This window comes from Lagopus leucura, unplaced genomic scaffold (genome assembly GCF_019238085.1).
Source record: "Lagopus leucura isolate 7727_CA_CO unplaced genomic scaffold, USGS_WTPT01 Super-Scaffold_760, whole genome shotgun sequence".
NCBI lineage: Eukaryota > Metazoa > Chordata > Aves > Galliformes > Phasianidae > Lagopus > Lagopus leucura.
In genome coordinates this window covers 13062549-13075219 of record NW_024962257.1, presented here as the reverse complement: position 1 = coordinate 13075219, position 12671 = coordinate 13062549, and the positions used below count along the sequence as shown (strand labels likewise).

At 57.0% G+C, this 12671-nt stretch overlaps 2 protein-coding genes across 3 annotated transcripts; one reads left to right on the top strand and one right to left on the bottom strand.

Moving 5' to 3' along the window:
• The first annotated feature begins 241 nt into the window (after positions 1 to 241).
• NUBP2 (nucleotide binding protein 2) lies at positions 242 to 4948 on the top strand. 2 transcript variants are annotated; one of them, XR_006177695.1, is made up of 8 exons: positions 242 to 308; positions 1391 to 1509; positions 2143 to 2341; positions 2509 to 2663; positions 2938 to 3048; positions 3385 to 3454; positions 4006 to 4429; positions 4520 to 4948. XR_006177695.1 is itself a non-coding variant. In XM_042864744.1 (7 exons), the coding sequence occupies exons 1-7, from the start codon at positions 290 to 292 to the stop codon at positions 4149 to 4151; spliced, it is 819 nt and encodes a 272-aa protein (XP_042720678.1). In that variant the 5' UTR covers positions 242 to 289; the 3' UTR covers positions 4152 to 4948. The 2 variants fall into 2 exon arrangements, 1 of the variants encoding a protein (XP_042720678.1); XM_042864744.1 differs by having other exon boundaries at positions 4006 to 4948.
• Positions 4949 to 6036: 1088 nt separating this feature from the next.
• Positions 6037 to 8999, bottom strand: IGFALS (insulin like growth factor binding protein acid labile subunit). Its single transcript, XM_042864728.1, has 2 exons — positions 8961 to 8999; positions 6037 to 8401 (listed from the first exon to the last, which is right to left on the bottom strand). The coding sequence occupies exons 1-2, from the start codon at positions 8974 to 8976 to the stop codon at positions 6585 to 6587; spliced, it is 1833 nt and encodes a 610-aa protein (XP_042720662.1). The 5' UTR covers positions 8977 to 8999; the 3' UTR covers positions 6037 to 6584.
• Positions 9000 to 12671: the final 3672 nt, after the last annotated feature.

Sequence of the window (12671 nt, the reverse complement as noted above, 5' to 3'; positions counted from 1 at the left end):
CAAAGCTGAGGGACAAGCGGTGGGGTGTGCCCGCTGGGAGCTCGACGCCATTGGCTGTGCCCTTGTCTATCTCAGGGGAGCAGCGCTATTGGGTGGCTAAGGCGGGCGAGAAAGCACAGAGTCTATTGGCTGGTGCTAGTGGGAGGGGAGCGGCTGTGACTGGCCGCGAGGCCCGTGGGGGCGGGCCTCTGGGAATTGCGCGGCTCGCTATTGGAGGCGGAGTCTGCCAGTCGGAGGGGGGCGGGGCTTAGCCGGCGAAAGGCGGAAGAGCGTTGCGCTGCGTAGCAGCATGGAGGAGGTGGCGGCGGGTGAGCGGCGCGGGGTTGCGGTCGGTCCGGCGCTTTGGGTTGCGTGCGTGCCCTGTGTGTGCCCGCAGCTCCGGCCTTTCAGCTCCGGATCCTCGGAGGCGCCGGGGCCAAGTGGGGCCCTGAGGCGGCTGGGCCCGGTTCCCGGTGGGCAGCGCTGTGTGCCAGTGGGCCTGGCGCGGGGCTCTCGGTGCCGCCGCCCTGCAGGGTTCCGTGCCACCCTTCCCGTGTCCTTCTTCCCGCTCCACGTCTCCCCTCTGTCCCGCCCCGTCCCCAGTTCCCTCGTGCCCTTACCCTCGGTGGAGGCGCGGATGAGGTCGGCCGTGCTGGGAGCTGGCTCCATGGCCGCCGCGGTGCCGGTGCGATGCCGGTTCCGTGGCGAAGCCCGGTACGGGGCGGGCCGGTGACTCAACTGCCGCCGGTGACGGGGCGCCCGGGAACGCGGGCCCGGCCGGTAGTGGTGGTTGCAATTCCTTGGTCTGAGCTGCTCCAGGACCTTGGGGAAATCCAGGCGGACGGGTGCGGTGAGAAGCGGGGCTTGGGCCAGAGAGCAGCGTGGCACGGAGCGGGGAAGTGCCACGGGCTGAGCCCACCGCCGTCTCCCGGCCCGCCCCACTCAGCACCGGTCATGATGGAGCCCCGCGGGCACCCATCGCTGTGCTGCCCGAGAGCTGAGGTCATCGCAGAGCTCTTCCTCTACTCCTCGGGCAGCCAAAGCACTCTGTGCCTTTTTGCTTTTCTTCATTACCCTTCTCAGAAGGGGCTCTGAAGAATCACAGAATGGCCAGGGTTGGAAGGGACCTCAAGAATCATGAATCTCCAACCCCCTGCCACACACAGGGCCACCAACCTCCCCATTTCATACCAGCCCAGGCTGCCCAGGGCCCCATCCAACCTGGCTCTGGACACCTCCAGGGATGGACGGGGCATCACAGCCTCTCTGGGCAGCTGTTCCAGCACCTCACCACTCTCTCTGTAAAGAACTTCCCCTGACACCCAACCTAAACCTTCCCTCCCTCAACTTCAAACTATTTCTCCTTGTCCTGCTGTTTCCTGAAGCTTGTCCCTGCTCTCCCTTATCCCAGAGAGAAGCAACCTGGGCAGCGTGCGGCACATCCTGCTGGTGCTCTCTGGGAAAGGCGGTGTGGGGAAGAGCACCATCAGCACGGAGCTGGCTCTGTCACTGCGGCACTCGGGCAAGAAGGTGAGTGAAGGGCTGGGATGCTGATTTGTAGCTGATCTTTCCCCCCATCACCTCAGTATGATCCTTGTCCTCCATGCTACCCGTATAAAGATCCCTTGTTGATGGTCTGTGCTTTCTTGATCCAGAAGAGCCCAACACAGCTAACAGTGCAGTTCCTTTCCCCTTTATCCAAGAGACTGATGCTATCTAAAACTTCTTTTGCTGTTATTTTTGAAACCAGGATGCTGAGAAATGACTTGTTGGTTTGTATGGTGACACGTGTTCCTCTGTGGGCAAGCTGAAGGACAGCGGTGGTTCAGGCACAAAAGGGCACCGGGGGGGGGCATGAGGCAGGCTGGTATCTAGGAGGACTTCATAAAGGCTCTGTTGAGCCAATCCCTCTGAGGTTCTGATGGGTCCCCAGAATAAAAGTTTCCCCAGAGTGCTTGTAGGTACCCAGGAGATGTTTCCTTGAAGGGAAGGAGGTTGGGACAGCAGTCTAAACTTGAAGCAACTCTTTGAAGTTGTGCTTCAAACCTGCTGCTTTGGTTCCTGGCCTAGAGAACGCTGCCTCCTCTTTTCTGGGGAGGAAACAGAGCTGAGGACTGTGACTGTGCTCAGGCCCATCTGAGTGGCTCTGCTTCATCCCTGCAGGTGGGGATCCTGGATGTGGATCTGTGTGGCCCCAGCATACCCCGCATGTTCAAGGTGCAGGACAATGATGTGCACCAGTGTGACGCCGGCTGGGTGCCGGTCTTTGTGGATCAGGAGAAAAGCATCTCACTGATGTCCATTGGTTTTCTGCTGGAGAAGCCAGATGATGCTGTGGTGTGGAGAGGACCCAAGAAAAACGGTACAGTTGTATTTCAGCGTTAGTAATGTTCTTACAAACTCTATTGGAGGTGATTTTGGCTCCTGCCACGGGCAAGTCATTCTTTGGGGCATGAGCCTTGTTCTGCAGGGCTGTCTTCCCTGAATTGGGTTCAGGGCATTCAGATGGCACACCTTTTATTTTTGCAGCTTTAATAAAACAATTTGTTGCTGATGTGGCCTGGGGAGAACTGGATTTCCTCATCGTGGATACGCCTCCAGGCACCTCTGATGAACACATCTCCACAGTGGAGGCCCTGCGGCCCTACAAGCCTTTGGGAGCAATCCTAGTCACCACCCCTCAGGTAGGGCAGCCTGCTGGTGCTGAGCTGCAGCACGCTTTCTGGGCACAGTCAGTGGGGAACTTTGCACCCCAGATGATGCTGTCACCCATCCTCCAGGATGTGGTTCTGTGTGCAGATCCTCTAAGAGGAAGACTTGGTCGAAGCTATGGCCAGCAATAGCGAGAGAGCATCTCCTAATCCCCATCACCTGCATGTTTTATGTATTTGTGCATTCCTGCTCCGGACAGACATCTAGACAGACAGACACCTCTGACCTTACCTGTTCTCCCTGCAGGCAGTGTCTGTGGGAGACGTGAGGCGAGAGCTGACGTTCTGCAAGAAGACAGGCTTGCGAGTTCTTGGCATTGTTGAGAACATGAGTGGTTTCGTTTGCCCTCACTGCTCGGTGAGCTTTTGGTTGGTCCATTTTGGGTTCTTGTTCATGTCTGGGTGTCACACGCTGCTGTGCCTCAGGTGGAAAATCAATGAAATGCCACAAGGGTGCCGTGAACCTGGGAGATGAGAAGCTGCCAGCTGCTGCATGAACGCTGGAAGAAGCCAGTGGTTCTTTCCAAAATAGAGCTGGGAGAAGGCAGGGGCAAAATAGAGCTGGGAGAAGGCAGTCCTTTGTGGCAGGAAGGTGGATGGGAGCTGGTACTTCTGTACTCAGACAATGCCTGCCCTGTTGCTCAGATCTCTCTGCTGTGGTTCATGACTCACTGCTGTTTTCTTCCTCCTTCAGGAGTGCACAAACATCTTTTCCAAAGGGGGAGGCGAAGAGCTGGCCAAACATGCTGGGGTCCCTTTTTTAGGTGAGTGGACTCTGGAGCAGAGCCCTCCTTGGTGACATCCTGTGTGGTGCTGTGGGAGTGCTTGAGGGGCACAGTCTGTCAATAGGGCAGGTGGGCTGTGCTCTTAGTCCCTGTGGGCCCTGAGGCTAGTCAGAAGCAAGGTGAAGTTGCTTCTATACCATCCACGCTGTACACAGTGGGCATCCAGTGCTGCCAGAGCAGGGGCAGTGATGAGCACAGCCTCCTCTGGCTGCTAACATTGTGGTGACAAGCAACCAAGCCTGAAGCCACCCGGCACTCCTGAAATTCCCTGAGAAAAGGGGGGCTGAGGGCTGAACCTGCCCTATGGATGGGGCTGGGAGCAGAGCAGGAGAGTCTCATGAAGAACCGTGGTCTGGTGGTATTTCAGACCCAGAGAGAGGTGAGAAGGAGGGCTGGTGAGAGGGGTGGTTGCCTTTTCCTGTTGCTGCCCCTGGAGATGCCTCTGGCAGGAGTTTTTCTTCGATCCTCAGTCAAAGCCTTTGCCTTGTGATGAACAAGCAATCACGCTCCTCTTTCCTCCTCTCCCTCAGGCTCCGTTCCTCTGGACCCCCAACTCAGCCAGAGCTTGGAGGAAGGCAGAGACTTCATCCAAGAGTTTCCCAAGAGCTCTGCCTTCCCTGCCTTGACTCGTATCGCCCAGCAGATCCTGGATGGCGCATTGCAGCAGAGCTCCTGAGGAGTGATTTGGGCTGGACTCTTGCCTGGCAGCACCACCGACAGCCCTTGGCTGGTGGGGAATAGGATGCAGAAGCTGTTGATCTATGGAGCTGTTACACTGGGGGATAATGGAGGGAGGAAGGAGCACAGCATCGGTGCCTCTTTTGGCAACTCAAAGAGGGAAGTGCTGCTCTACCTCTCCACATCCAAAGATACTCTACATGGGCGTCTCTGCTCACGTGGAGGACGCACAGCCTGGTTCTTGCCTTCTAAATGTGGCAGCACTCTGCCCACATGGTACAGTTGTTTTTAGCCCCCTCATGCAGTGCCTTCCTCTGCGACCAGCTATTGCACAGATATTTGTGGAGCTCTATCTTGTTTCCACAGCATCTCATGCTCTGCAGTGCAGCTAACGATGACTGAATGCAGCTACACTGGCAAGCATCATCAGTTGGGATGGATGTTCCCTCGCCAAGTTCAGATGGCACGAATCATCTGCATTGTAGCTCCATGTGTTGCTGCCTTCTGCTGCTTTCCTTGCGTGATACAATACGTTACTTGGTTCAGCAGCTGGCAAGCTGGATGCTGTGCTGTGGACCTGAGCCAAGGCAGCTCGCTCTGAAAGCTCCAGTTGTTGGTACATTGTGCCTCTGAGGCACTGCATATGCTTCGTGTGTCTTCAGCAAGTCTAGTATCCATTTGAAGTCTGCATCCAACCCCACTGGAAACAATGCCTTTTTTGATCTGCTGAGGGGTTACTGTGACTCAGGAATATTTTTTAACGTTCCAGACAGTAAACATTTTTCTTAAAATGCAGGTCTATGAGTTGAGTTTTTTTCCATGGCTTTGGGCCTCATCGTAGCTGAGTCTTAACAGTATTAACAGCACTTCAGATACATCTAGATGTTTCCTGCTTCTCTCGTGTTTCCTTGCTGGGGCTCAGCTATGGCTCTTCTCCAGCTTCTAGATCCTGCTGTTGCCTGGTCTAGTTGAAAACAGGCCCCTGCAGTCCTTTGCATCCTTTGCCACAGCCCTTCTCCACACCCCTGGCACACATGGGGCTCCTCCAGCTCCCTGACGGTTCCTGGCTCGCTTCCTCTGGCTGTGCTGTCTCCTTGGGACTCCTTCCCTTGGCAGCTTCTGTAAGTTTGGATTTCTCTGCGGTGCTGGTGCTCCCTTGAGTCCTGCTTTCTTCTTGCAAGCGTGGTTTAAGCTGGGAAAGCTGCTAAAGATCGTGTCTTTGCACTTTATTTCCATCTCTCCTATAGCATGAGCCCCTTCTGCCTCTGTGCCCTCTCTGTCATCGGACCTCCACCTCACAATGCTGCTCTAGAGAGTCAAAAGAAACGTCAGATTCCTGCTGACCAAGCTGTATCCTCGTTGGAAGCCCTTCATTATGAAGGAGACTGGAAAAGCATCTGTCCCTGCTTGGACCGCACCCACATTAGGACTCACACCTGACCAGGCCTTCCCCACTTGCAGCTTTCCTGGAAATCTCATCTGACCTTTGCTCACTGATTTGGGATTTGGAGAGTGGGGCCATTCCTGCAGCCACGCGCTCTCCTGGCCTGTGGGACTGTGTGCAGGAAGAGCCTGCGGTGCAAATCCCGCTCCCTGATAACGCTGAGTGGAGGGGGGGCAGTGCAGGATCAGAGCTGGGCAGCTGGGCAGGGCTGTGTGCACGGTCTGAGGGACTCTGCACCCCTCTGATTGGTCCCAGCCTTTCCTTCGTTGCCATTCACTTTGCAGAAAGTTCGCTGCGAGTTCCTTTAGTGTCTGAGGATGTGGGGAGCCTGTGGCACCCAAATGTTGGGATGGGGTCGTGCACAAACCCTGAGGAGCTCTGATAAGGAGCCCTGCTGGGTGTGGCACGTGGTTTCGAAAAAACATACTTACAAGATGGGTTGCAATAGCTCCAAAGGTTTATTTGTCTGCTGTGAATTATCAGGTAAGTGACATGGGTGGCTTTCTGTAACCTGTATTGGCTGTGGCAAGGAGCAATTAAAGCGTGTATCTGTCCCCTCCCCCAGCCCCTACAGCAGGGCTCAACAGCAAATTTGGGTTTTCTGGTTGTTTTTTTTCCATTTAAACCTGCTGGGGTGGAGGTGACCCCAGGTGCCACGCACTGGGCTCTAGTAATTGCTTTTTTGAGGTCTTGCTGGTGGATGGGGATGGTGGGGCCCTGGGTGAGGTTTGGGGCCCTGGAAGAGGCTGAGGGCTGCCCACAGGTGGGCACAGGGCGAAACCACCCAGCATCCCGCTTCGTGGCAGGAAGATGCTTCATTCTATCCCCGTGCTGGTGGTTAAATACTGCCAATGCTTCCTGTCCCCCCTTGCCTTCCCCAGGTCCCCATCCAAGAGGATAAAGCTGTCCCCTGCGGTGCCAGACGGGGAAAGGTGGCCGAGGCTAGACAGACCACAGTGATGGGGACAGGGAGGTGGCAGTCATGTGTCAGCAGTGAGCAAAGTTGTCCTCACTGGTGTCGCGGAGGTCCAGGCCCACGAGGCTGGGGGGCTGGAAGCAGGTGAGGTTGTTGTAGGTGTAAATAGGGACATGGGAGTCATCCCCCTCGGCGACGGACTGGACAAAGCGTGGGACCACGCTGGGGTGCCGCAGGGCGAAATCCCGCAGCCCCTTCAGCGAGCAGTTGCAGTGCCAGTTGTTCCCCCCAAGCCAGAGCTGCTCCAGTGTGAAGGAAGGGCACAAGAATCCCACCGAGAAGGTCTCTAGGGAGTTGTTCCTCAGACTGAGGTAGCGCAGGTTGGCAAGCTGCGTGATGATGGCATTGTCCAACGTCGCCAGCTGGTTATGGGAGAGGTCGAGCCAGAAGAGCCTGCGGAGCGGGCTGAAGGTGTCCTGAGAGATGTCCAGGATTTGGTTGAAGGAGAGGAAGAGGTACTCCAGGTTGCTCAAACCCACAAAGAGCTGGGGTGAGAGGTGGCTCAGCCTGTTGTGCTTCAGGTCGAGCTCCAGCAGCTCGTGCAGCTCTCTAAAGCTTTGGTCTTCAATGATGGAGATGGCGTTGTGCTGCAGGAAGAGCCGCCGCAGGCTGGTGAGGCTGGAAAACGTGTTGGCCCTGATCCTGCTCAGGCAGCTGTGCTCCAGGTGGAGGCTGTGCAGCTTGGTGACTCCCTCAAACACGTATTCGGGCAGAGTCTTGATGCAGTTGGCAGACAAGTGCATCACCGCCACGTTGTACAGCCCGAGGAAGGCCCCAGCCTTGATGTCCTGCAGCTGGTTGTTGTTGAGGCTGAGGACCTCCAGTTGACCCAGCCCATCGAAAGTCCTTTCTGCCAAGCTCCAGATCCTGTTGTGTCCCAGCTGCAGCTCCTCCAGGAACTGGAGGTCTTTGAAAGTCCTGGGCCTCAGGTTGGTGATGGAGTTGGTGGACAAGCGTAGGACGTGCAGGCTCAGGAGACCCAGAAACGTGTCCTCATACAGTGAGGTGAGGCGGTTGTGGGAGAGATCCAGCCACCGGAGGGACTTCATGCCCATGAACGCGCGGGGTGCGATGGCATTGATCTGGTTGTTGTTCAAGTAGAGCTTTTGCAGCTTCTGCAACTTGACAAAGATGTTGATCTTGATGCCCTTGAGCGCATTCCCACTGAGGTCCAGCTCCTTCAGCTCTGTAAGGCTACAGAAGAGCTGGTGCTGAAGGTAGGGGAGCTTGTTCCCAGCCAGGATCAGCTCCCTCAGGTTGGGCAAGTCATGGAAAACCTTGTCAGGCAGGACCACCAGCGAGTTCCAACCCAGGTTCAGGTACCACAGATTGGAGAGCCCCGCAAACAGCCCTTCTTCCACCTTGCTGAAGAAGTTGTTGTTGAGGCTGAGGGACACGAGGTTCTGGGTGTGCAGGAAGGTGTGGGGTGCCAGGTACTTGAGGCGGTTGCGCTCCAGGTGGAGGTGGTAGAGGCTACGCAGGCCATGGAAGGCGTGCTGCTCCACTGCGGCCAGCTGGCTGCTCTGCAGGTCCAGGAAGTCCAACCCCGAGAGGTTCCTGAAGGCTGCGGCTGGCAGCTGGGTGAAGTTGTTGCCATCCAGCCAGAGGGCTTTGGCGTTGGTGGGGATGTCCTCTGGGAGCTGCGTCAGGTTGCGGCCACTGCAGAAGACGTTGAGCTCCTCGCTGTAGTCATCCAAGCTGCAGGCACAGGGGTTGGGGCAGCGCAGGGGCTCTGTGGCTGGGGGCTCCTTGGGGACGTCCCCGTCCTGGGGCTGGGATGCAGCAGCCAACAGCAGGACCAGGGGAAGCAGGAGGGGGACCCTGCCTGCTGCGGAGCACAGAGGAAAGGAAGACTGTAAGCGGGCATGGGGAGGTGAGCTTGGAACAGCGTCCCCAGAGGACAACACATGGTGACCATCTTGGTCATCATGGGACACACAGCTGTGCCACCATGGCCTGAAGCATGTCACCCCCAGCACTGAAGGGCAAGGATGCTCATTGCCACTGGTTTCCCACTGGAGACGGTAGCCACTGGTGTCCTCCAGCCCAGGGGCCGGCTTGTCCCAGCCCCTGTGTGTGCACTGCTGCGCCCCGTGTCCCCTGTGCCCTCTTGGAGATTTGTCCTTATGCCACAGCAGTAGCTTCTTCCTTCCCCAGGAAAGGCCAGCAGCAGCATTCCTTGTTCCCTTGCCTAATTCCTCCCCAAATTAGCAGAGAACCCAGAGCTATTCATTACAGTGCCTCAGAAGGCACAGGAGCTCCCCAACTGACCTCTTAGCCACAGAAAGAGAGGAAAAAACTGACCGGCAGCCGCATTGCAAAGTCCCGGGGGGGGGGGCTGGCTGTCCCCCTGCGCCCCTCGCCCTGCCCGGCTCTCTCTGCCTTACCTCTGTCCGCGCTCATGGTGGCGGGCGGCTCCGTGCGCGCTCCCGGCCCCGCGCAGGGATGGAGCAACCACCTTGACGGCCGTCCAGCGCCAGCCGCCGGCCTTAACCCTGCAGCTGCTGGGCTCGGCTGCGATCAGTGTGAGCGTGGACAGGCTCCGGGCTTCTTCCCCAGCTCCGTGCCAGCCTTTCTCCCAGCCTTGGGGGTGCAAGGAGATAATCTGCAGGAGAGCTGAGCTGTGGAGCGCAGGTTATGTGCTGGGACTTGGTGCTGGGGGCAATGTTACTGCTGAAAGTGGGGTTTGGGTGAGCAGTGAGGACAGACAGATGGATTGTCCCACGGTTGTGTCCCTGAATGGTGACAAGCCCGGTGCTCTGCTGAGGATGCCTACGGAGTGAGTGTGGTACCAAACTCGTCTCCTTGTGCCTCACAGTGGCTGTGCCAGGGTGATGGGAACAAAAAGGGGCAGTCAGCCTGGGCTGTTCCAGCAGCTGAGGCACTGCTGTGAGATACCAGGAGCGTGGGGGCAGGCAGAAGGGCTCACTCTCACCTAAACGTTTTCATGCTGGGGGCTTCCCATCAACCTCTCTTTCCCACAGAGGTGGAAGATGCTCCAATGTGAACTTTTCTTCCTTTCACAGTCCCGGTTTGCACCCGCACTGCTCAAACTCCTCAGCTCTGTGTGGCACAGTTTGCCCAGAGCCCAGCAGATCCCATGGATGCTGCACTCTCTGGCCAGAACTGCCTGACCCCAAATCCCCAGGAAAGCTTTGACCCCATCCTGTGTCCCGGATCATTTCCCCACCCCTCTGTGTCCAATGTGGCTTCTGAAGAATTTTTTTATCAGTTTCCAGTAAAAAAAAAGGCAAAAAGGTCGCTGATGCCCAAGGTGGAGTTGCCCCGTTGGCTCTCTGGGGTCAGATGAACAAGTGGAAAAGCTTCTGTGCGCCCTTCCTGACTCCTCTACAAGCCCGTTCCTCCTGGGGGATGCACCAGGATGGGACTGGCAATGCTTGTGGTTGGGATTCCAACTGCCCAGCCTGGGAACTGGCATCAACAGCACTGAGGATTTTCCTTACCCCGTCCCAGTCCCCAGGGAATGAGGAGGGGATGGTGATGTTCCATGGCCATGTTGGTGGAGAGGCTCAGTTCCCCACATCCTCTCCGTCTCCATGGATCACAGCCCGTCCTCCCTTGACTCGCAGGGGAATTCTCAGGTCTTCCTTCTTGAATTTTGGCAGAAGTTTCAATCAATAGAAAACACAGGCACATGCCTATGGAAACAAGTGTCAACAAGGGCGAGGAGGGGATGCTAGCAGTTCTTTGATCCACGCAATCGAATGCTGCAGCTCAGCTCCATAAGAAATGTTTTCCTAGTTTCTTTTTGGCTTGGAGCAGTGCTCTCCTCCCCCTCTATTTTAATCTTCTATTCTGGGAAATTATAGATCCAAAGGCAGAAATGGGCGACGGAGAGCAGCGCACCCAGCACGGGCGCTAAGCACATATTGACACAGTGCGTAATCAATGGGGAGCTGCAAAGAGCTGAACCAGCACGGCCCCATCGCCAAAAAATGTGAAGAGAGAGAGCTGCCGGTGGGTAAAGCTGTGTGCTAAAAGCCTCTCTTGTGGAAACAGTGAGCAGGCTGCTAAGGGGAGGCAGCAGCTCTTCTCCCAGGCCCTGTGAAGCTGCCGTCTCCCATTGCACTCCATGATGTCTGGGACCCCAGAAGCAGAGCAGTGCAGTGTCACCGCAGCCCTTGTGGCTCTCAGTGTGCCCAGCCAGGACCAAAGTCTACACCGTTGCTATGGAAAAGGCTGTAATGGTATTAAAGGAGAGAGCGAAACCATCCAAAAAAGCCGTTTGGAGCCCATGCTTCTCAACACGGCTTCCCCTGCTCAGCTCGGCTCGGGGTCCGGGCTGGGATGTGGGTGTGTGCATCCCTCCCGGGGGCAGCGGTGGCACCGTGATGGTGACACAGCCGCACAGCAGGCGCAGCGTGACCGTCACCTTCCTCGTGCCATCCTGTGACTCCTGCCTGCCTCACCCCGGCCCCATTCCCAGAGAATGAGTGTGACACCAGCCGGGCGAGGCGTCCCTCGCTCCGTTCCCAGCAGCTCTGAGGAGAGGAGCTGACGCGGGGCTGGATGCTCCCGACGCTGTGCTGTGTGCGGGGCAAGGAGCGGGAGGTGCCGCGGCAGCTCAGCGCCCCGTCCCAGCCCCGGCGGCCACCGCCATACAGGAGCGGGCCGGGTCCTCCCGCCGGCAGGGGGCGGACTGCCGTTTCCACCTCCACCCGGAAGCTGCCGCATCCGTTGCTATGGAGACGGGGCGAGGCGACCAGGCCTAGCCCGACGAGAGGAGGCCCCGTTTGGCCCCAGGAGGCCTGGTGCCCTCCCAGTGCGCCCCGCAGAGCGTGGGGATGCTGGGCTGAGGGCCCCACAGCCCTACATTCTGTTCCCTAGGCCTGCAGCTGCACGGCAGGCATGAATTCAGCCCTGCAGCAGGTGTTTGTGCAGGGCGATGGCCGCGATGCCTCCCACCCTCCGCCAGGGAAGGGTGAGGAGCGGGGCTTTGCCTCCAGCACCAAAACCCCTTTGCCTGCGCAGGAAGCCTGGCAGGCTGGTAGCAAAGCCAGTGCTGCACTAAGCCTGGCTGGAGCCACATGGGGCAGTGCTGGTGTGGGCTGCAAGCTGTGAGCATTGCTGACGGTTCTGTAGGCTCCAGGACTTCGCCCAGGTTCCTTTTGAGCTCTTTGCACATTTGGAGCTGCTTGCAAAGGGTGGCTTGCTGACGACAGCCACCACGTCATCTGAATGCCTTGGCCATGAAAAAGCAAGAGGAAAGGAAGGCTTGGCACGAAGCTGGCCCTTTGTGGGGTTTATGAAACATAAATTTGGTGTTTATGTGGTTTTTCTTTCTTCCTCTTTGGTTGCAATGACAAACTAGCAAGCCCTTCCTGCCTGCCCACTTTGCTGTTTGTGCTGTGAGCTGGGACATTTGCTCTGTATACACAAACCAGGGGAGCAGCAGCTGCTGCTGCATCTGCCGGGTGCCAGTGCAGCACCCTGCATGAAGGGTTTGCTCCAAGCCAGGCCTTTAAGGCACTGCGGTTCCATAAATAACACTGTGTGTGTCCATTAGCCTTGTACTGCCACGGTGAGCATCATGAAGACCAGCAGGTGAAGCAGGTGCCCCTTGGGAGCCAGCGTTGGCCGTGGCCACCTATCTGCACCAGGGACACGTGGCTCTGCTCCTCTCCCCTCCGTGCTGCAGCACCTGCTGCAGGCTTCCAAGCACCCCAGCGCTGTGGGCGTTGTGTGAATTTGGCTTTCTGCTCAGCTGTGGGTGTGAAGAAACTGTGAATTCTCCTCAGCGCTTTCATTACCTTAATAAAATCACTTCGGGGCTATTAAGTTCTTTTGCAGAAAAATAAGATGTAACTGCATCTTTCATTAGCATCTCCTTCCCCCGAGCTCCAAAAGAAGCTCTGCTGCTGGATTGCACATCTGTAGTTTGTTGTGAAATTCACATCTAGGTGCTTGCAGGCCTTTGGGCTAGATGCTGCTGGTGGGGAGCTGGAGAATGGTGCTCAGCACAGTGCTTGTGTCAGCCCAGGCCCTCTTCCTCAGTTACAGTCTGAGCTTAGCTATAAGAAGCTCCTCAGAGCTCTGGTCCTTTAGAATGTTGCATCATCAACGCTTTTCTTAAGAGA

Coding starts and splice junctions, on each gene's coding strand:
- NUBP2 (XM_042864744.1), top strand. Junction 2,342..2,508: donor GAGAGGACCCAAGAAAAACG/GTACAGTTGTAT, acceptor TTATTTTTGCAG/CTTTAATAAAACAATTTGTT. Junction 2,664..2,937: donor TCCTAGTCACCACCCCTCAG/GTAGGGCAGCCT, acceptor TTCTCCCTGCAG/GCAGTGTCTGTGGGAGACGT.